This window comes from Magallana gigas, chromosome 2 (assembly GCF_963853765.1).
Source record: "Magallana gigas chromosome 2, xbMagGiga1.1, whole genome shotgun sequence".
Taxonomy (NCBI): domain Eukaryota; kingdom Metazoa; phylum Mollusca; class Bivalvia; order Ostreida; family Ostreidae; genus Magallana; species Magallana gigas.
This window is the reverse complement of record NC_088854.1, coordinates 11,427,949-11,451,367: the sequence shown is the minus strand read 5'-3', so window position 1 is coordinate 11,451,367 and position 23,419 is coordinate 11,427,949. Positions and strand designations below refer to the sequence as shown.

At 32.5% G+C, this 23,419-nt stretch overlaps 3 protein-coding genes across 6 annotated transcripts in view; all 3 read left to right on the top strand.

The window, feature by feature from the left end:
* Positions 1–8,103, top strand: part of LOC105330295 (uncharacterized protein MCAP_0864) — a 42,465-nt gene extending 34,362 nt beyond the window's left edge. The window contains exons 9-11 of one of the 4 annotated variants that reach the window (XM_066075024.1): positions 5,199–5,303; positions 5,437–5,529; positions 5,678–8,103. In XM_066075024.1, coding sequence (XP_065931096.1) covers positions 5,199–5,303; positions 5,437–5,529; positions 5,678–6,973 — 1,494 coding nt within the window. In that variant the 3' untranslated portion in view covers positions 6,974–8,103. The remainder of the gene's footprint in view (positions 1–5,198; positions 5,304–5,436; positions 5,530–5,677) is intronic. The other 3 variants (XM_066075021.1, XM_066075023.1, XM_066075022.1) reach the window with 3 other exon arrangements.
* Positions 8,104–10,648: 2,545 nt separating this feature from the next.
* On the top strand, positions 10,649–14,719 carry LOC105336326 (uncharacterized). Its single transcript, XM_011440583.4, has 6 exons — positions 10,649–10,808; positions 12,122–12,307; positions 12,645–12,861; positions 13,092–13,181; positions 13,624–13,716; positions 14,086–14,719. The coding sequence occupies exons 1-6, from the start codon at positions 10,744–10,746 to the stop codon at positions 14,401–14,403; spliced, it is 969 nt and encodes a 322-aa protein (XP_011438885.3). The 5' UTR covers positions 10,649–10,743; the 3' UTR covers positions 14,404–14,719.
* Positions 14,720–18,550: 3,831 nt separating this feature from the next.
* LOC105336324 (trichohyalin) lies at positions 18,551–22,960 on the top strand. The gene is made up of 9 exons (XM_020070657.3): positions 18,551–18,739; positions 19,496–19,655; positions 20,242–20,360; positions 20,799–20,927; positions 21,117–21,149; positions 21,355–21,550; positions 21,716–21,793; positions 21,890–21,988; positions 22,198–22,960. The coding sequence occupies exons 1-9, from the start codon at positions 18,639–18,641 to the stop codon at positions 22,483–22,485; spliced, it is 1,203 nt and encodes a 400-aa protein (XP_019926216.3). The 5' UTR covers positions 18,551–18,638; the 3' UTR covers positions 22,486–22,960.
* Positions 22,961–23,419: the final 459 nt, after the last annotated feature.

Below are 23,419 nucleotides of genomic sequence, written 5' to 3'. Positions count from 1 at the left end.
GGGGCTGTCCTATAGATGTGCAATAAGGTTTTAAAAATTTAAATTTCATCCTGGGAGTCAAATAGTAGCAGAAAATTGACGTTTATCACTAAAAAAACAAACATTGATCCAAGAGCTCCTCTTATGATTTAATGGATAGACAATCATATCTTGGGATATGAAAGGAACTGTTCTATAGATGTGCAGTAAGGTTTTCAAAATTTAAATTTCATCCCGGGAGTCAAAATGTAGCAGAAAATTGACGTTTATCACTTTAAAAAAAACATAGATCCTAGAACTCCTTTTATGATTTAATGGATAGACACATCATATCTCGGGATATGAAAGGAACTGTTCCATAGATGTGCATTACGGTTTTGAAAAATTAAATTTAACCCTGAGGCGCATTACCTACCGGTACATACCTTTTGATGCCCTTTAAGGAACAAGAATATATATGGTTAAGGGGTGGGGATCTCAACCGTTTTCGAGATATTCGTGCACTTCCTGTTCAAGGGGGGTCATGACCACCCCCGGGGCCCATGACCTACATACCGTTTGATGCCCCTTGACACAAGGAACAAGAATATATATGGTTTAAGGGTGGGGATCTCAACTGTTTTGAAGATATTAAGGGACTTGCTGTTTGAGGGCGTCAGGACCACCCACAGGGCCCATGACCTACATAACATTTGATGCCCCTTGACATCAGAAACATGAATATATATGGTTTAGGGGTCATGATTATAACAGTTTCTGAGATATATGGTAATTTCAAATTCCTGGGGGGTGGGGATGACCCCAGGGGTCAGATCTAATAAACCCTATATATTGCCAGTAACAGCCAATATATGATTATGAAAACCCTATATTACTATCTTTGTCCGTTTTCAAGTTACCATTTACAATAGAGTCTATGATTCTTCCTACAAGGTTCAATGTTAGACCCCACACCCTTTTGACACCCCCTCCCCCCCCCCCCCCCCCCCCCGAAAAGTGGTTGTGTAACCCAAAATGAGAAAAATCAAACCAGGGTGCACAACTAGATTTGCAGGCCTATCATATCCTAGAGTTTTGTACAATTATGTTCAGCCATCTCTGAGAAACAAGTTCAGAGCGGGAAAGAAGATGAAGAATATATACATGTATTAAGAACCGTACAAAAACAATAAGTCTCCAAACTTCATTCAGGAGACTTAATAATTAATAAAGATTAAATAGAGATAGGATCATCAAACATCAATAATTTAAAGATAATTGACAATTTCTGATTCTAAGGGGGTCAGGATGACCCCTTAGGGTCATGACTTACATGCCATAATGATCTGATGCGCCTGCATGACCTAAGGAGGAATAATATCTTTGGATTAAGGTGGTGATCTCAATGTTTTTTATGATATTTGATAATTTCAGGAAGAGCACTTGGGATCATGACCTACATACCATCTTAAATGCCTTGAACAAAGAAACAATAATATAATATGTGCATGATATATGATTCAATTTAAGAACCCAGATATAGATCAATCATCTGTTTTGTAATACTTCCTATGTATATATACATGTACATGTATTAGTTTGTGTTTTGTTCTATACTATTCATGTTCATGACTGTAGTATGGCTTAGTCTTATTTTAAATTACATTAAAAAATTGTCAAATATATGACTTGGAACCCCCACTCCCAAACAAACTCAAGTATAAACTGTTCTCTCTCCCCCCCCCCCCCCCCCCCCCCCCCCCCCCCCCTTCCTTGTCGAATAATCTATTAAAATCAAAATATAATTTGGGTGTCTAAAAACTTTTATAAACTGGTAAAAAATGTTATTCTTAAAAAAGGGGGGGGGGGGGGGTTAAAGACAACACCTGGGGGTCATTAATGTACTTTACACCAGTTGATGCATCATAATGACTTTAGAAGATATTTTGTATTTTCCTGTTTCGTGGGGTCAGAACAGTCCCATAAGGTCATGACCTACATTGTATTTGATGCATTATAATACATTAAGAAAGAAATACTCCTTCCTTCCTATTATTACTCATATAAAAAATATAAGTGTCTACACTTACTTACATATGTAATACACAAATTTAATAAGAAATTGTTTATACAGGGTCAATATGGGGTCAACTCAACAGTGCATGCAGTCTGACAAATGAAAAAAATAACTTTTGCAACTAAAATGACAGAAACTTTACAAATGCGATAGGATAGGTAACGATGATAAGCTTATTTAAATATTAAAAGATGATGATACAGTATGCTGCCAAAGGGAGATTACATTTAGAAAGTGAAAGTAGAACTTATATACATGTGTATGTATGCTGGCAGGAATCCCATGCTGGCATCTTATTATATTGTGCTACTGCTACTACATGTATTATGCTTACCTAAATTGGTCAACATCATAATGATAATCCAATTAAAACACAATAATGAATTCCTTTAGCTGATCTTAACTACCGTAATCCTTTTCTGCATACGGAAAACACAGACAATGAGACATGTATGTATGGGTGTTGCTAAAACGTGGAACGGAAAACGGAACGGAATGGAAAATATCATCACGTTTATCGCTTAAAAAGGGTATAGACTGGCCAGAAACGATTTACTTTGTATCTTTTATTTATATCTAATGAATGATTATCAACATGTTGCTATCTTATTAATATTCATATGAATGTCTATCAATTATAGCATTGTATTCATTCGGCTTTAGTTGAGTACGAAACGGAAAAATCAAATGTATACGAATTGTGAAACATTAACATGATTAAACGAGCAAATTAGCTATAACTTTTTACTTATTTCTCTTATATGGTATTGCTGGCATATTAGCGTAACGTACGCAGTTAGTGAAAGCGTTTTATGCGTGTTTTGAGTATTTTTATATTATTTTCAAATATGATGTACATGTATATACTTACATCAAAATTGAATTTTCGGTGTTCTAGACGATCTTTTATCATACAGACGATACAGTATCATTGAGATGGAAGAAAAAAACTGTAGGACTGACGACATTAAAAAATTGAAATACAGTAAACATTAAAATACCCGGTAATTTGTGAAACTAGTAATTTGTGAAACTAGTATTTTTAGCAATGCAATTTTGTTTACGTTTGCATTACAAAGCATGCAGTTGTTTATTCCAGCAGCTATATACATATGATCCGAATAGAGAGCTCTAGACGTTGCCTGGTTTGATTTTCCGATTATATATTGGGACTATAGTCTGTCGATCCCAAAATATTCATGCAGCACATTTGGACGATTTATAATGGAAAATGTTGACATCTTTTCTCCATTTGGAAGTCACTCAGAAGACCTTGCACAATTTTTCAACACTATCATCCGGGTCTGTTAAAATGCAAAACCCCGTAGACTTCTTTATTTTTAGCCGTGTATTTATACCAGCTGATAAGCTAGAGAGGACGTTTTAAAGAAAGAATAATGAGAATGTTTAATGCTTCTAAAAGAGAATCGCTTGAACCCTGAGGTATATATAAATATACAGCAAAAAGTGAATCGAGGATATTTTGGGACAGAATATAGTGGTCAATGCATGTACTGTTAATTTTGAGGAAATAAATATTCTTGAATAAATAATCTAATATTGCTAATCTTTCAAAAAAAATTAAAAAGGTACATAAAGTATATCGTTTTAGCATACTTAACAAATCTATGAGTTAAATAACATTAGATAAGATTTTCCGTTTTCCTTCCGTTCCGTTTTCCGTTCCGCGTTTTAGCAACACCCATGTATGTACATGTATACACGTGAACCCATCTGGGTAAAACTAGTACCCGCTAATGAGACATGCAAACCTGTGTTGTGTACATAACTTCAGACAAAGATCAGTCATTTGTAACATGCATGTATTTTTATGACCTATTCTTCAAATCCACTTGCACTATTTTATTAGGTAAATAACAGCTTTAAGGTGGTGCAGGACACCTGCATATTGTGATGTACATGTATACTTCTTATTGAGATAAACAATAAAGTATGTTGAATATTGATTAAATATTTACCCACCAAATAATGTTACCTAACATTGTAGCGCAATGGGTTAGAGCGTTTACATGTCTGTAAGAGCATTGGGGTCCAAGGTGTATTTTTGGTAATTTACGAATTTTCATGGGGAGGGGGGGGGTCTGGACCCCTCACTCCCACCCCTTCTCTAAATCTGTGCACACGATGATGTTCCTGTAGGCACACAGAAGCAAATCTAAAACCGGCAACCGCCACGGGGAGGGGGCATAATTTAATTTTTAATTTTGTTTGTAATAATTATATAGACCATTATACTTCCTATGACATAAAATGTTAAGATTATTGATTAACTGAAAATTCACTGCAAACAGGTCTACCCCAAATTGCACATAAAGTGCTGCTCATGTCACGATGTGTATTATCATATGGGCAGGGATCTCACCCTTCAGTTATGAAAATTATAATTTTTAAATGTATTACCGGAGTTTGCATGTAGCCTTCATTTTTAATTAAACTGGTACAAAACAGTGTTATTTAGGAGCAAACACATGGTGCGGGTATTACTGTCTAATGACAGCATCTAGTTTCTTTTGTTGTTAATCACAAAATTCAGTTATACAAATGTCCTGTTACAAAACTTCAGTAGTATCTCCGATTTGTATTAAGTCTAAATGTAACATATATCATGATAAATAAGATTTTTAAATGCACAGATATATATGTCCATACCTTGAGATATTCAAACGTAAGCGATTAAACACAACCTGAGCATGCCAATGGTCTTGAACAGAATAATCACATAAATGGTCGTTTGTATATACTGCTTACTGTTTTAATGGATTCCATGGAAGCTTTAAAAACTAAAACCACTGTAAGTAAATCTCATTTCAAATGGTGACTCGATGTCCACTCTGTCAAAAACTTAAATGATGGGGTATATTTATTTCGTGGGTAGTTTTTTAAAACCGATTTCACAAATTTCTTTAAGAAATAGTAGCGTAACTGGTGCATCCTTAGACCAAGTGCCTAGAAAGCACAAAACATATAAGAATCAATTATATCCCATTTCATAACTTGTTGACCCGGTCAATCCTTTTTTGTCGCTTTTTTCTTGATTTTATAATAATTTACATATATCAAGACTGTCCATCTTCTAAAGACCTCTTCAATTGAATTTATTTTTTTCTAAACTATCATTTTTTATGTTAATATTTACTTATAGAATGTGTTTGACACCTGCATGGACTTTGGCGATACACACCTTGAATCTTTTTCTGACTTACTAGTTTTGCCTCCAGTTATTTACCAACTACAAAAGAAACGAGTGGTAAAAGATTTTTATTCTTTTAAAAACACTATTACTTAATATTCAATGCATATTTGTTTCATTTATAATTGTCATTCGTACACAAATGATATTGTTCAATTGTTTGTCTGAATTTATTTGTTTTGCATTAAAGCTCAGTGTTAAAGATATGTCCTCTGAAATGCTGAAACAAATGAAAGATTTTCGAAAATTAAACGCAGAACACGCTATATCTCGGTTGCAAAAGGTATGTTTTAATGTATAATTTTTGTTATCATAACAATAATTCTACTTCACAAATTTCCATTTCATGAGAAACCACCATTTTAATTAACATTGTTTGAATTAGTTTTAAATAATCTAGTTTGATTTAAAACTTTTTTTCATCATTACAGTATTTCGCAGCTCAAAAAAAATTAAAAATAAAGCAGAGGGTTTATGATTCTTGCAAAGAATACATTGAAAAATGTGTGGAGCTTTGCTGGATGATGCGCATTCAAGATCCCCCAATCTACATGGAAGCCGATTACCAACCAAACTCGCCTTTTGACTCGAATAAAATGCGATCATACACGAAAGCTGGAAAACTGGTACACTTCGTGGTATGGCCAACTTTCTTTTTCCATAAGGATGGACCTCTATTGGCTAAAGGGGTCGTTCAAGGAAGCAAATTGGAAGTAGCTGAAGAGGAGTCGAGTTCCTCGAGTGCCGATGACACCGACGACGACGACAATTTTGAAATTGCTCCAACTGTTAGCAGTGACGACAATAAAACCAGAACAGATTATGTTTCAGATGGTGAACAATCCCATCCACGAAACGAGGAGATATCCAATGACAACGCGCCTTTTAAGACCAAATGTTCAATAAGCGATGGCAAAGAAGAATTGGTAAATGTTGCACAAAGCGGTCTCAACTATGTAAATAAATCAAATGATGTTTCAGGTTGTAAGCAATATATTCAAGGAAACGACAAGTTAAGCAGTGACAATAAGGAAGCACTTATTGGTGCCAAACGTCTGGAATACAAAGAAGAAGGAGAAGCTGACAATGATTCAGATGTTAAACAGTGTTTTCAAACAAACGACAAGCTTTCCATTGCCAACTGTTTAGAAAACGATAACAGAGGGGAAAATGAAGAGTTACCGAAAGGAAAACCACCTTCTGCAGAACACGAGGAGCTACTCATTGACAACAACTACAAAGCAACAGGCAAGAATTTCACCGACAAAGAAAACAATATAAATGATGATGATGATGGTGATGGTGATTATAAATCTAATTTATGTAACAACTTGCTACGCAATACATCTGTTGGTGTCCATTGTTCAGGAAACAATGGCGAAGAAAAAGATATTGAGAATGGTGTAGCAGCTAAAAGTAAAAACGAAGCGGGTACTCGACTGTTTATCAATGACGAGAAGTTTATTGATGCTCAGTGCGCCATCACTTGCGACAATGAGAATAAATCGGATGATGTTTCAGATGATAACCAATCTGATGGAGGAAATGTCATGTTTTCCAGTGACATCAACACAGCACCTTATGATGCCGAATATCTAAAAAACGACGGCGAAAGTGAAGACGATAATAGTTCAGGTGTTAAACAATCTACTGACGAGCTATCCAAGAACAACAACTCATCTATTTATACCATACTCTCAGAAACTGATGACAAAGAAGAAAACTAAAATGTAGCACAATGAAAAGGGAAAACTACACACTGACAACAGCAACGCAACTATCGGCAACAACAGCACAGAAAACATTAGCAATAAAGATAATGATGTTCCATATGATTAACATCCTAATCTAGGCAACGACATGTTATGCAAAACAACTATTGGTACCGGAAATGACGACGAAGTAAAAGATATTGAGTAAAAAACAGCTCGAAGTGAATAAGCGCCAGGTACTCCATTGTTTACAGATGATAAAGAAAAAGATTCATAGTCGTTCATTGTTTAAATATTGAAGCAATGTTTTCATGTAACAATATAATGATGAATATACAATTACTTTATATATGATCAACGTTTATATAGTCCGTCGTTTTTTAGGATTTTTTGTGTAAAAAAAAAATATATGGCCACAAAAGGAAACTCGATTTTTTCTCGTTTATATAGTTGTTAGATCTAGAGTATTTGCGTTAAAATGCATTTTTCGGCAATAGACTCCTTCTTAGTAACTGCAGTACTGCTCTATTGCAGGCCAAAATGACAGTTTGTCGAGGCATGACGTAACGTCTCCAAGAGAACACTACCGCAGTTATCATGAAAGGATATATTAACTGATATTTGATTAAGGGTTTTGATTTTTACATTTTAAAAATCTCACTGATTTGATGCAGATTTACTAAAATTAAACGTCATCAGTCAAAAATTGCAAAATACTGCCATGTTATATTTGTTTAAAAGACTTTTGAATACAGACGTAAATGATAGTATATGTATATGTTCTTGTATAGAACAGAGTCTTAAAGCTTTTGAATCCTATCCAATTCACATAAATATGTGTTCTTTGTTTGTTTTCGTGTCCTTTACCCTTTTTCTTTCACAAAAAGGTGTGTAATAAAATTATCATTTATTAAAATGTTGGTAGATATACATTGTATACTTGTATGCAATATTTTTAAAACAATTGATGTTGATTTTTTAATTTAGGTTCAATGAATCGTGGATGAATGCAATTAAGTACTATTTTTCCTTTGTAAAGTTAATCAAAAAGATGATATCATTAAATTGGTCGCATTTTAAATACAATTTAGAATTGCATGTTTGTTTCCATTCTTGATTATTTAAAAATCGATAAATATACTAGTGTGCATAACTTCGGCTGTTGTATTTTAATAAAAAAAACCCATAAATGTTTAAACTGTACAAACCTAACACGTATAAAAGTATCAATATTTTTAATTTAGATGCAAGCTGATATAGAATACGACATAATTATACATGTACCTTAACCTTTGACACTGCAATGACATAAATGAACATATTCATCTTGTTTTTACACATTATCCAATTATGTACTACAATGAATTAGTACTTGTGAAGTGTTTTAGAATTCTGTTTTTACATTAAAAACAAGATCAAAGGTTTAATTATAATTGCAGACGACACATGCTGGTATCATCTAGGTTTTTATATTAATGCATATATATATATATATATATATATATATATATATATATATATATATATATATATATATCTATATGCTGCCTGAAAAACGTTTTTATCTACATGTATCAATTTCTTTGGAAACAACAAACGGTCGCGCTCTCTCCAAAAAACGACTTGCATCAACCTAAAAAGGAACCATAAAAACTGATAAAAGACATCATGATCAAGAGCAATGGCTACTGCTGGTACCGAAAACGAAGAGTAATTCAATTTTTTTTCAAATCGTTTTTCTTAGGTACCGTTTGTTTATATTTTGAATTAGTCTTACGAACCAGTTAAATCATATTTATTGATTAAGGTGATTATTTGTTTTATTTTTTAACAGTTGCAAGTGGATTTTTTGAAAGTTTGAGTTCTTCAGAAAGATGATGTTGATTTAGTGTCCAACGATTTCTTACGTCTTACATTCTGAAATCATAGAGAAATGAAATGTAAAAAGTCTTTAAAATAAAGATGCAACACACTTCAAATTTATTTTGTACATTGATTCATGTATTAATGATATAAAATTTTAAGGCTATATTAAACATAACATTCTAATAACAAAAGTATAAGTAAAGATGTGTTTTTTCCCGTTAAACATCTGTCTAACTTCGAATATTAGCATGTTGCATGTATTTAAATGCATTAACTACACGAACTAATATATATATATATTCTTTTCTGTAGCCCATGCAATTCAATTGCATTAGATACCTCTTGATCTAGATAAAATTGAAGCATATGACATTGTTCCAAAATTGTTCGATTGAACAAGAACAAATATTAGCCTTTTATAAATAACTCAATATTGTCCTTGGTTTCAAAAGAGTCCTTACCTGCTTAAAAGTGTCTATCTTCCATTTTTCGATAAATATTGAAATACCATATTTTAAATGAATATCCTGGTGCAGTATATGTCTTATATCATTTAATTCTGAAGAACACTTCACAACCAAGGGAACATAATTCAATCTCATTGAAAAGTTCTTCCCTGATGCTATAAAAGATATCATATGATAAACAGTTTACGGAAAAGGCACAAATATCTGTATCTGTTTTCTAAACGATTGTATTGAATGTTTTATTGCTGTTAAGTGCAAGTTTTAAAACGGAGATTTTCATGTGGCTTTATTTTAACATATTAACAGCGTGTTCATTTTAAGACTAATAAAAAAATCTCTAAGAGTAATTACTAGTATGTAGATGACAACAAGGAGAGTTGGAAGAACATTAGCAAGGAAAGAATTGGTACTGGATGTGATGATTGAGCGAGAGCATACACAGCCTCAAAAATATATTTGAATTGATCATTTGTGAAATTCTTTTTAATACAAAAACTGTATCCTTATTTTTCCCATTCTAATATTAGATGCTGACATAAAAAACAATCATCGAATTGAAGCATTTTGCCAAACATTCAGCAAAACGGTGATATTTTAAAACACATATACGGGAGCAAAATACCACTCTGATATTTATTAGTTTTTTATTTTATTTTATATATTTTGGGGGGCAAAATATGTTATAGTCTTATGAATTAAATAATTGATATAAAGGTATTGGTCTATTTACAGTATTAACTTTTTAAACTTAAGTATCTCAACCATTCGTAGCTTTTTAATAATTAAAATAGACAAATGTGATTCAAAAAATGCACCTGCATTGAATAAAAATGTATATATTGTAATATTTATTGTGTGGAAGATGAATTTCATTTTATATTGGTGTGTTCATTGTATGATATTTTTTATAAAAACAAATTAGACCTTATTTTTAGAGAAGACCTTTTGTGTTCAAACTTGTACAACTTTTCAGCTCAAAAATGTCAAAAGTATGACTAATCTTGGAAAGTATATAAATAATAATTTGAAAATACGAGATGATTTGTTACCATAATTAAAGTATATTATCTATTTTCCTTTTCCACTTGCACATATATATGATATATGCATTGTATAAATATGAATACTGATAGATTGTTAAGCCTAAAGTAATTAAAGAATGAATGTCGAAAAGACATCAATACTATATTAAGGTCAGAATATAAATAGGTGGTTCTACTGTATTTTAATTTCATCTATCGGCTTCCATAGAAATATATAGTTAGTTGTTTATTTAATTGTACTTTTAAATGTACAGAAAACGGAACATTATATAGAGTGATAAACCTGTTATTTTAACTTAATTGTACAACGCTTTGATAAAAAAAAAACCAACTCTCGAATCTTTCGTCTTGAGCGGTTTTTGTCGACAGTTGTTCAAACTGTGCAAACCGAAAGTACACTCGCTTTGCAATGGCGAAACGAAAATCTCATGACAAATCGGAAGACTATGAAAGCCCTTCAAAGAAGTTAAAAAGGTAAGTGAAACTTATATATTTTGCTTTAAAGTCGCTTTACCATTATAAATAGAAAATAAAGATTCGTTGTAATCAATGCATACACTACAATTTGAAGACTTACAGTAATACATGTACTTAGTTTGCCATAAACTGATAAAACTTGTCAGTAGTGGGAGGACTTATCAGCACTGATCGCGTCTTAAGTTTACAAACTATACAATGAGTATAGTTTAGTGTTATTCTTAACCTGGTGCACTATCTCCGTCAGCCAAACGTTCATGATGCCAACTATTTTCAGCCTAAATCTAGAAAGGATATGTGAGTTAGGCAAATGTGGTTTAGGATTAGGTATTTCCATAAATTAAAGGAAAATTACACAGAAAGTCCTCCGTCTGGTCTGCGTCCAATGTTTTATATTGGTTTGATCTTCTTTATCGAGCTAAGAAATGCATTGATAGCATTCACTGTCCATGATTTATTTAACCTCTGTGTAGATTAATCTTCTGTGTTTAGCTCACCTGTTAGGCTTAATGTACGGGCGATGGAAAGGGAGTAAAATACGTTAATGCAAAACGAACAACTGTTTTCGGGAAAATACTGAAATACAAAAACAGACAGGCTTTAAACAGAAGCAATGCACTCCTTTGCAAAAGTAATAAACTCCTATGCCAAAAAAATGATACCAATGGAATTAAGTACTATGCAACTATTTTGATGGATTATAAATATAATTTGTTAAAATTGGGACAACCCTTTTAAAATGGAAAAGTGTTAAAGTTCCACTAATGAAAATATTTGGACAATTTTATAAATCCATATCTTAAGAAGCATATATGCTAATATATAATTCGTTATTTATTATCACCCAGGCATCATCTACAATACGAGGGGGTGGGGGGGGGGGGTTGCAATAATAACAGTCCTTTGACTGGAATCGGAGCAAAAAAATTTATTAGTCGTATCATTATCTTTAAAATGGAGTGCAGGGCTTTTTTCTCATAATAATATATGGCGAAGCTGTATATCTTTTCATTCTTGATATGATCGTCAGCTTGAAAAATTAATGCATATCCATTCACATCATACAATTTCAACCCTTGTACGTGTTACTTGTATTCTAGAATATTTGGTAACTTGGGAAAACATGAAGATTACAAATTTAGTCTTATGTTATAAGTTTTAGCAGAACCTAGTCCACGCAGGATTTTTTTTTATTTATTTATTTTTGTTGTTGTTAAAAGAATCAAGAAACAAAAAGGTATAAAATGTTCATTTGATGGAACTACGCAGTTGAATGATAAAGTCATTGAGCTTTTGTTTAAATATTACAGTGAAGAATCTGTAGAGGATGCACTGACAACAATAGAAAACCAAGTCCAATTGTTAAGACGGGAAATCCGAGGGAAGAAAAGCGTCCAGGATCTACAGAAAACGATCGATCAATTACAAAAGAAATTATCAACAGAGAAAACTGCTAAAGAAGCCGCCCTGAAAGACAAAGAAGCAGCTTTAACAAGGTAACTCTTAGATTTTATTAATTTTAGTACATAATGTCCAACTCTTCTTAAAAGGATCAAGTGTGTATATCCTCTGTTCGGTAAAGGATCCTTATCATTTTTGTATAAGTTGCATGGCCGCTAGCGACATTAGTTCGTTTTTTTAATATTCTGTATAAGCCCACGATGCTACCCATTTGATTACTGTTATGACATTAGAAATTCTATCGGCTGATATTAGAACATTGAAATGTTCTTCGGCTGTTATTGTGATATTGACAATAAAGTGTTCTTAGGCTGATATGGCATTGAAATGTTCCTAGGATGTTATTGTAACATTTAATCAAAATGTTCCTAGGCTAAGTGCAGTAGCTGCAAACCGACTTAGGGACAACAACCCAGGCATTGCCGACCTCAGCGACCCAAATAGACCAATCAAATTAGGAGAGAAGGCGTCTGAAATCTACGACAACGAGTGGACAGACGCCCTAGAAAACCTCGAGAAATTACGTAAAGCCACGGAAACCAATTATGATGAAGAAAAAGATGTGCAGCTGCTACTTAGTATTCTTACAGTAGGTATCTTGTGAATTATGATGAATTTGGGTTAAACTTAGTATATACATGTAATTATCGACTTATTTAGTACCATAATCGGTGGTACATCAATTTTTTTAAAATTCTTTGTCAAATATTTTAGGACAGAGAGATACACGTGTATTAAATCAGTCTATAATCTGTAAAATGTTTTCTCGAGAAAAATCAAGGTTGATCAATCTTTTATTGAGTTTCATTTGTTTTACAGGAAATATTCCAAATGTGCAAAAGAGATGCCACAGAACATATGGATAACATGTCAAGACTGTTAATAACTCCAAGTACAGTTAAAATCAAAGTAAAAAATATGCACGCTTTATTTACATGTAAAAAATAATTTTGAAAAACTTGGGGATTTTTTTTCAAGGACATTCTTCTTTAAAAAAAAAAAAAAACCCTGAGTAGTCTTTTTCTGCAATTTTTGTCAAAATTATGTAAAGAGAATTAAACTTATCAATATATATCACGGAAGAACAGTTGGACATCGGAATGAATGGAAAAGTCTTATGTTTCCTCGTTCACCTGGGGAAATTAAAAAGAACAAAGGCAATATTTAGGAGAGGTCTTGGTGTGGATTACTGAATTGTTAAAATTTCTAAATAGAAAAAAAAATGTAATAAAAGTATCCGTATTTTTGGAATTGTGTCATACAGAATGTAAAGGCTGTTTTGAGGTTCACAAACCTAACGATGTAATGCTATTTTATCCATACTGTATTGTGTACTTTTTCGTGTTTTAAGCATAAACCTAAAGTTCCAGCAGCATTATTAAAGGAGATCAAAGATTTTCGGCGGCAGCATTGTTCGGAGTCTGTTCTTCAATGCGTAGGAGAGGTAAATATCAGATCAGTTTAATATTTCCTCAGCTGTGTTCGATAACTCTAAATTATCCGGAATTTTTTTATTCGTAACGTAAATCTGCCTTTTCCCCAGACAAATTAGATAAGTCAAGGAGACCCACTACATAATGAATCGGTGAACCTTAATCGGCAATTCATTCTTAGGCCTTTGTACTGGTATAATAAAAATGGTTTTGATATATATATATATATATATATATATATATATATATATATATATATATATATATATATATATATATATATATAATATGATATGATATTTTTGTCATGCTAATTGTACGTTTGGTTTAATCTTAATTTTTTTCATTCATGCATCTTTAATTTTGAAATATACACGCAGCACTACTTGGAGAATTTACCGGAGAGGAATCCGGAACAACTTGGACCGGAAGTAATCGAGGCTTGTAAAAAGTACATACTTAAATGTGCTGAACTGTCCTGGCTGATGGTCATTCAGGACCCGCCCATGTGTATGGAGTGGCAGTTCACCGGAAGCGAGTTCAAATCGGAAACCATGCGGTCTTTCACCAAAAGCGGCGACCAGGTGCAGTTCGTTGTGTGGCCCGCCTTGTATCTTCATGATAACGGGGCTTTGGTTGCCAAGGCAATCGTTCAAGGAATGAAAACAGAAAAGAAAGGAAGAAAAAGTCAGAAATGATATTTTAAAAAACTTGAAAGAAAGAAGAAAAGAGGTGTTATATAAAGAGATTGGGAAACTGGGAATGGAAACTATCGAAGAAAATGGGCAGTAAATGGTGGTAAACGTTCATTATTAGATGATCCTTTATTCAGTTTTATTGTTGAGAGATATACAAATGTATGCCATATTGCGTTCTCGTACTTGTATATTTCAAACGCACACAATATTTTTCTTCTTTATAATTTTGAACGATTTTTAATGTCAAAAAATGTTCAAACATGTGACTTGATGTAAAATGTCTATACTATTGCGTAATAAAATGATATTTACTGTGTCCATTGATACCTATTTAGGATATATAAGTCAAGTAATGTTACTAAATCGTATTATAATTATTTTATTAATAATATTTTAATCATATTCATTATAGCGATATTTCTTGTCCTATAAAGAATCACAAATAAAAACGTTTATGAATGCATAAAACTGCTGCGTGGTTAATATTGATCATGAGCCGCAAAATTTTTATTCCTCATATTTACATTTTTATGGCATTCAATTCTTTTCAGTTATAATAAATACATTGTATATGATTCACCAGCAACGTACCCTTCCGTAGGGACGTACATTGTACTGCAGCCTTAAAGCAGATGATTGAATCATTTTAAGCGATTTCTAAGTAATCTAAAATAATTAACATTATAAATACAAATCCACAATGACTTCCAAATGCTGACAGAACAAGGAAACTATATCATTAATTTAAGAAGTATCTTATTCAAGTATATAGATACATTGAAATGGATTGAACAGCAGGCATAATGCCTATTTATGTTCTCTCCAGTAGTCAAGGTATAACATGAGTAATTATATAATTTTATATAAGATATATATACATAATATATTGCAAATGAATTTTGTATAATAGATTAATATTATAAATAGCATTAGAAGGAGGTACAGTGCAAAAAAAATAAACAAAACAAATAGCTTATGATAGGAAAATGAAAGTAAAAAAAATAGAAAAATAATGGTTAATTGCTAAGGTTGAAAATTTAAAAAAAAAGTATATGTAGTGTAGAGAAAAAATGAGAAAGAAAAGAAAAAACATGTAATAAAAACAAAACAAAAATTGATAACAGAGTAGAAATAAATGGAAAGGTTTTTTTTTGGGGGGGGGGGGGGGGGAGGGGGAAGGGGAGAACAAATAAGCAATAAAAAAATAAAAAGAAGGGAGTGTAAGGAAAGTCAGTGGTACCCATTTTAATACATTTTTTTACAATGTGTACAATTTTACCCATTGACTTACTTAAATCTGTTTGTACTTTTTATGTAAAAATGAATTTTATCAAATAATAGTAAGTTATTTTGAAATGTTAGTTTATCACTTCCAAAAAGTAGATTCTTAATAATGATTGGTATGGAATTGTCGTTTATATAATCAAATAGAGATTTTCTTTGGGAGGCATACAATGGACAGTGTAAGAAATAATGTTTAGAGTCTTCCGCTTCAAGAAAGCACTTCTGACTTAGTGGAGAAGCAATAAGGTGGTGTGAGTAAAGGTCAGCATTTTAGTTACTACTGTTATTTCTCAACTGACAATGCCAGATATTTTCTAATCTTTTGCCATGGTTAAATAATTTATGCATATTCATTTTTTTATTATTAATATTTTTGAGGCTGTTCTTAAATGCTGTAACTGTAGTTAGATTTTTTTATTTTGAGGTAGATCGTTCCACTATAAAATTATAGATGGTATAAAACTATTGAAGTAAGATGTTGTTCTTGCAACAGGAGTGCGATAGATGAAATTGTTACGAAGATTGTAGGCATTATGTGGGGGGAAACATTCACCAACAATATTAGATAAGTATTCAGGGGTATAATTGTTTAATATTTTGAACAATAATATTAATTTATGGTTATTTCTACGTTTCTTGAGTGTTTCCCAGCCTAATTCCTGATATAGGTATTGTTTAGATGAGTTTCGTCTAAGACCAGTAAATATTCGTGCAGCTTCAATCTGTATACTTTCCAATAAATTACTTTGTTCATCTGTACAAACAATATCATTTGCGGGGGAAGGGTGTATACTGGAAACAATTTATTTGCAGTATAAATTGTATTTTCGAATATATTTAAAACTATATCAAATATATAACAGAATCAAGTTTAAATTCCTCTATGATTTCTAAACAATTTAGTAAACATACTACCAAGTTTTAGAATTATAATTTTACCGTCTTTTGAGGTGTAATCTTTGCAAACAAACATTAACAATGGGATATGCTATTTTGACACAATTTCATCGTCAATTCAATTAGATATCTTAAAAGGGCCATTATATAATTGGCTGAAATGCAGATTTGATTTCTTCAGCTATTTCCAATTAAAAATCAAAAATGTCACTTTCATATCTCCAAGGTGCTGAGTGCCGAGCTCCTCCGCTGGTTGACCACTGAATACTTACTTCGTCTTTTGTGTGTATATTATAATTAAATTGAAAGTAAACCTTTCTTATGAGTCTATACCTGTTTCCAAGGTTAGAGAGCGTCAGTCAGCCGCTGTCTGAAGTATTGGACTGATATTTTTTTTACATCACCAAACTACCGCTTTAATGCTAACAAATGTGGAGGGCATACATATCACAAATATCTCTATAGATGTCTTCATTTAAACTGCGCTAAATTCCAACGATGTAAAATTTAATAAAAAGCCAAACATTAAAACAATTAACTGTAAACAATATTTCTTAAATGTGAACGACGTCTCAATCAACGTTGTCTCACAGCTGATGAAATATATAAAAATTCATACAATTACAAATACAAATATTTTATTGGCACGAACACAATTACAATAATGGCAAAGGCCCAATGAATATACAAGAACATCATTGTATGTTTGAAATAACTGCATGTACAGTATAATTATATACTTTTACTGATCTATATAGATCAGTTTAACATTTCCTTAGACTAATTTACATCTGTGTTTAAAGCAGTCATTAATGAATTTAACAGTAATTTTTAAAATAGAATGTATTTCACTATTTAAACATAAATGTAAAATGTATCTTTCTTTGTCCAAGTTATTGGCAATATTTATTTTAATTATATTACAAAAATTACTAAATTAGCTGTTCCTTAGATGATAATAGGCTTTACATTGAAAAAGGCAATGAGTTTCATCTTCAATTGCACCAGTTTTACAAGCATTACAATATCTTTCATTTCTAAATGTGGCATTATATCTACCACTTTCTATTGCAAGTTTATGTGCACTTTATCTTATTCTACTAATAGAGGATCTCTCAGATCTTTCCTGGGTATATCAACATAAGGACATATTTTTCTCATATCTATATAATGTTTTGAAAAAATGAACGATTGCATTTGGATACATTGGTCAACGATTCTTTGCTTTATGTCTGGTAAAAACTGTTGAATTGTGCTTTTATAATTACTAATGTTTGAGAATCCAAAATTATATAGGATGCCAGAAATGTTCTTAGTCCAGGGAAATTGTTTGTTCCCTGATATAATTTAAATGCCAAAGAATTAGATGTTATCAAGTGATTCCAATATTTAATGCTTGAGAATGAGATTTTAGACCAAAGTGGTAACCTATTTCATTCTACCAAACAACCAGCGTTAGATGCTTTGCAATGATGTAATCCAAGTATATCTTTAAGAAATATTAATTTTACTTGAAAGTTTTCGATAACTGAAATATCTTTCAATGAGAGATCAACTCCACATATTTCACAACAATAAAGAAGTACAGGAAGTACAATGGAATCAAAAAGTTTTTCTAAGAGCTTACATGGATTATCAATACAAATTATTTTTTTCATTTTAAAATATGCTTTTTGGCCAGCACAGATGTTGCTAAATTTAACCTCCCATTACTTTTCAATACAATACCTAAATAACAGTATTTTGATACATATGTTTGAAGAGATATAATTATAAGACAAGAATAAATGAAAAATTTTATTCAATTGTACAATCATGTAAATTAAAATATCCATGTAGCAATAAGAGTAATAATCAAGAATAATTTGAATTCGCACATTAAATTACAATCGGTTACCGTAATTATTACACCGTTAATATATTTTCATTCAAGGATTTCAATCAGTGGACTTCTACTTTCATTTTGTATACTACAGGTAATGTATTGATCCCTGCCCATTGTAGCGATACGATAAAGATATTACAAACCAGACAGGAAGCAAGATTTGCATGAAATGGCCAAGTCCAAAAAAGGTGGTTTCTTTAGTAGGAGCTTTTCTCTACCGAATTCCAGAGTTCGGAAGGGCCAGCGTATTGAACGAAATATAGAAGAAAGGTTTGCATTTTACTAAGAAAATTAAGTCTAATACGATGGTCTTATTCAAAACGAAAGTAGATAGTTAATGTGTATTGAAATCTTCTATATACATTGAGCCTCTTTTGTATTGTGATTTCAATAATTTTTCTGTTCAAACCAAGTTACCTGCATTCTTAATTATCGGAATAAGCGCATTCAATATAAACTTAGTCTGTGCATATAATCATTGATTATTACATGTGTGTGCGGATCCAGAAATTTTTCCTGTGCGTGGGAGGGGACACGCAGACAAGATTTTCGGTAACTTTACAATGTAAGTTAATAAGATTAATTTTCAGGGGGATCTAGAACACCCTCTCCTCTGACTCCCCCTCCTTTCCCCTATTAATCCGCGCATGTATTACCTGGACGTGCGCAATGCTTAATTTGGTATAAGACACCATTCGATATTAAATATTGATATAAAAATTTAGATATATAACAATCAAAATACTTTCGCCGGTTTAGAATTTTCAAATTTTACAATATTTGGCCAAACATGTGATAAAAAATATTTGAAAAGGTAAAATTTATAAACTCCCGGATTGATATGAACTCATGAGTTATAGATTTGTTGATAACGCACTAACCAATTGTGGATTTAGGCGACAGTTTTTAAAAGTAAAGAAAAAAATATGAAATTATGCTTGATTTATTGTTTATTTTGATAGGAAGTACTTCACAATATGTACTAGGTATCCCACATCATTAACACGATAAATTATTCCTGTACAGACAAGAAGAAGAAGAAGAAATCGACGAAAAAGAACTCCACAATGTTTTACGGATGATCAAAACACTGGCAGTTAATGCTAAAAAGGACTTCAAGAAGAAGAAGGTGTACCGATACTACTGTGAGGAGATGATTGACAGATGGATACCTGACCTCAAAAGGGTAATACAGTGGTCTGTGTATGTGGACAGTCACACGCCTACGTAGAACGGGGTTATATGTACATGTACCTCTAGATCTTGCCAACCAGAAAAGGACATATGAATAAATATTATATCAGTATGCAATAATGATTTATTATGCTTGCATTAAAAACATGTTCTTGAATAATTTTAAGACTGACCTTGTTAAACATTAGTGTAGTGTGGAGATAAACTTTTTTATTATTATTTTATTTTTAATGGGGGGGGGGGGGGCATTGATTTACGGTTTTGTACGGATAGAGATCTCAAAAGATTATTGTTTTGTGTTTTTGTGTTTGTCTGGCTTTTTATTGGGGGGGGGGGTACTTGGTATTGGTAGGTACAGTTTTAACCACCGTAATTTGATCATACACATTATAATTGTAAAGTCTCTAAATTTGATCCCATAGGTCACAGCAAAATATATGAACATTTGCACTTTTCTTTTTTATTATTTTTTAATCAAATCTCAATTCGACTAAAGGCGTTGTGAGCAACATTTTTAAAAGTACATCTAATGATTGCAATGGGTACTCCATGTAATCCACGGATTTTCTATATTTTAGCTCCTGCGGATTCGTTCACGAGAAGAGAGGAGGCATCGAGAAGAAGCAGATGCACAGAGAGAGAACGACCGACGGGAGACACAGAGAGAACTCCGAAATTTTAGCAAGGGCTATGATAAGTAAGACAGTGTGTTTCAAATGCGATTTACCGTAAAGAGTTATATATTTTTATTGGAGGCGGGTGTTACCATTTGATCAAAATATCGTCATTTGTACTGTAGGCAATACTCTTATTAATAACTGTATCTTCTTGTTGTTGTATTTATATAGAGTCATGACACAGAGCAAAGTATTGAATTTAATTTTAATTAGACAACTATGAGATGCAAAAAATAAATCAAGATTAGAAATATCAGAAGATAAAAAAGCATAGCATATAAAAAAATGCACATTTTAAGCAGTAATCCTTTTGTATTTAAAAATATTATTTATTAAAGTGTGTACAGTTTATAGGTGTATAGGTGTAACAAATGTACGGCAACTTTGATAGATTTCCTTTGGTAAAATTGCCCATGTTGATGATTATGGAGATAAGTAAAGAATATTGATTCTTGTAGTAAACGAAACCGTACAGATGAAGTTGCAGCACTGAAGAACAAACACGAAGATGAGCTCGTCAGGCAAAAAAAGGAGCACGATGATGTCATGACAGCCATGAAAAGAGAACATCAGAGGGAAGTGGATAGGTTGTACAACAGACTATCAACTTATATTTCATAATTTTAAAATGTAGTTAAAACCGATGGATGTTTGATGATGTACTAATTGTTTGGGGATTTTATTTGTTGGGGGGGGGGGGGGGTTACCACATTTTATATACCCAATGAGAGCCATTTGTTGAACAAGGTTGTATTTTATAATTTATCATAATCTAGGTTGCAAGCTGAAAAAGAAAAACTTCTTACAAGGTATGCTATTACCAAATTAGCAAAGCGGGAAACCTTAAAAAATATATTGATAGTACAGTATATTAAAGAATTTATTAATATGGTGGCTTGACAATAAAAACAAATGATATAATTGCTAATAAACCAGAAGTCAAAGTTTGAAACATAATCTGAGATGAAAAAAAACACAGTTATGACTACACATATTCTCATTATTCATGTTCAGGCTAAGCCAAACGGCTGGAGACAAACTGAGGGAAAACAATCCAAATTTCTCGGATCTCAGTGACCCGTATCGACCCACAAAGTTGTCCGAGATGTTCAGTGAACTGTACGACAACCAATGGACGGATGCCATGGAGATCCTAGAGGCGGATCGCCAGGAAAAGCGGGCGGTGGAGACCTTGCTTAACATTCTAATGGTATCTCTCTCTCTCTCTCTCTCTCTCTCTCTCTCTCTCTCGTGATGTTTTTAGGGAATAAAGGTCGTTGAATGGACCATCATTTTCATTCGAATTTAACTACATGTAGGTCATTTCATTAAACGATGAACCATTCAGATGTCATTTTATGATCTTTTATTTTAGAAATGCTTTGAGCTTTGTCAGGAATCTTCGGAATCACAGTTATCAAGTCTGAGAGATGCATGCTGTGGAAGCTTAAAGGTGAACAATTTTAACATATATGTAGGTAAAATATAAATATTCCTAACTGATATTAATTTCTAAACACATACTAAGACTCTAACTGTATTTGTTTAGAAAGACAAAGATAATTTAGTTAAATCTGCGACAAAGAAAGCTAATGAAATGCGGAGGGAAATGGCAACTTGGACGATTAATGGATCAAGTATTTATCACGTAAGTCTTTGTTGGACCAATGGACTACTTGTATCATACCACACACTCATTTTTATTCAGAAAAATTTCTTGCACCCAAGTAATTTATTCTTAAAGTTCTTAAACGACATTTTTTCTTACGGTGTAGTGCTATTTACAAGAAATTCTTTGACCTGAGTAGATTTATCTAAAACTTGTTTTTCTTATTGGGTAATGTTCTTAAAATTTAGGCACTTTGGGAAAAATTAGAGGAAAGTTTCGGTAAGGACGATGTCGAAAAATGCAAGTTATATATCCAAAAGTGTGTTCAGTGTTGCTGGTTAATGTGCGTGCAAGATCCCGCCTTGCAACTGACTGTCTGGACCATTGGAACCAAAATGGATGGTTATAACATGAAATCTTTCACTAAGAATGGCCAGTATGTGGACTTCAGTGTTTGGCCTGCATTATACCTACACAAGAACGGGCCACTGTTATCTAAAGGAATTGTACAAGGAACAAATCAGGCTACTGTGTAGTCAATCAAAATATACTGGTCAAACAATGAGACACGTTGTGCATTTGCAAGAAAGGCAAACCCAATGGAGATTATAACTGATGTTGTAAACGTACATATCTTGTTTTAATGTAAACATTTAACAAAACCCATAGGTTGTCCAGAAAGGTATTTGCCATAAAACAGAAGATACAGCATACAGGATTAGGTCGATATTAATTTCCCCAAGATATAAACTGAGATGATTTACAGGAATGCTGGGAAATCTGGAGTTTTCCGTCACCACATGACCGATTTGTTGCTGAATGTCACCGTATACAGTTTTTGTCACTAATGCCATTCCATGTAATATTTCTTCTATTATACGAGTCTAGATTAATAAAGCTTATAAAGATATAAATACATTCTCAAAGCCTTTATATAGACTTGGTGTACATAGCAGTTTACAAATATTATGTAAAACTTTAACCTACATGTATGTACTGTGTGTTCCGGCTTTTAATTTATGTAATTGATGATTCTCTCATTATGCATCAATACAATAACATAAGGATTAGAAAGTATACATTGTGATGTGTTGATTGTTATAAATGTGTTCATATAATTTTTTCGTGTTGGGATTTTTTTTATTTCAATGCCCAACTGCAAAGAAGCCATCGTTAGACCAAGGAGAATACAGTCAAGACATTTTAACTTTGATTGTGGTGAGAGAGATTTTCACCGTAACAGACAATTATTGTTCGGACGTGTTCGAAGCCTTGAAGCAGAATTTGCAATTTGTTGATTCATACGATTTTATACGAAAATACATTCATGACTCTTACAGAACATCACATGGGAGTGCCCTGTTGCCAGTCATGATGACTTGGCCGAGATCGTAAACTTGACCTCCCAAGATTGAATTACTATGACCATTTAGAACATGATATGGGGTCCCCTGTGGGTTTCCATAACAT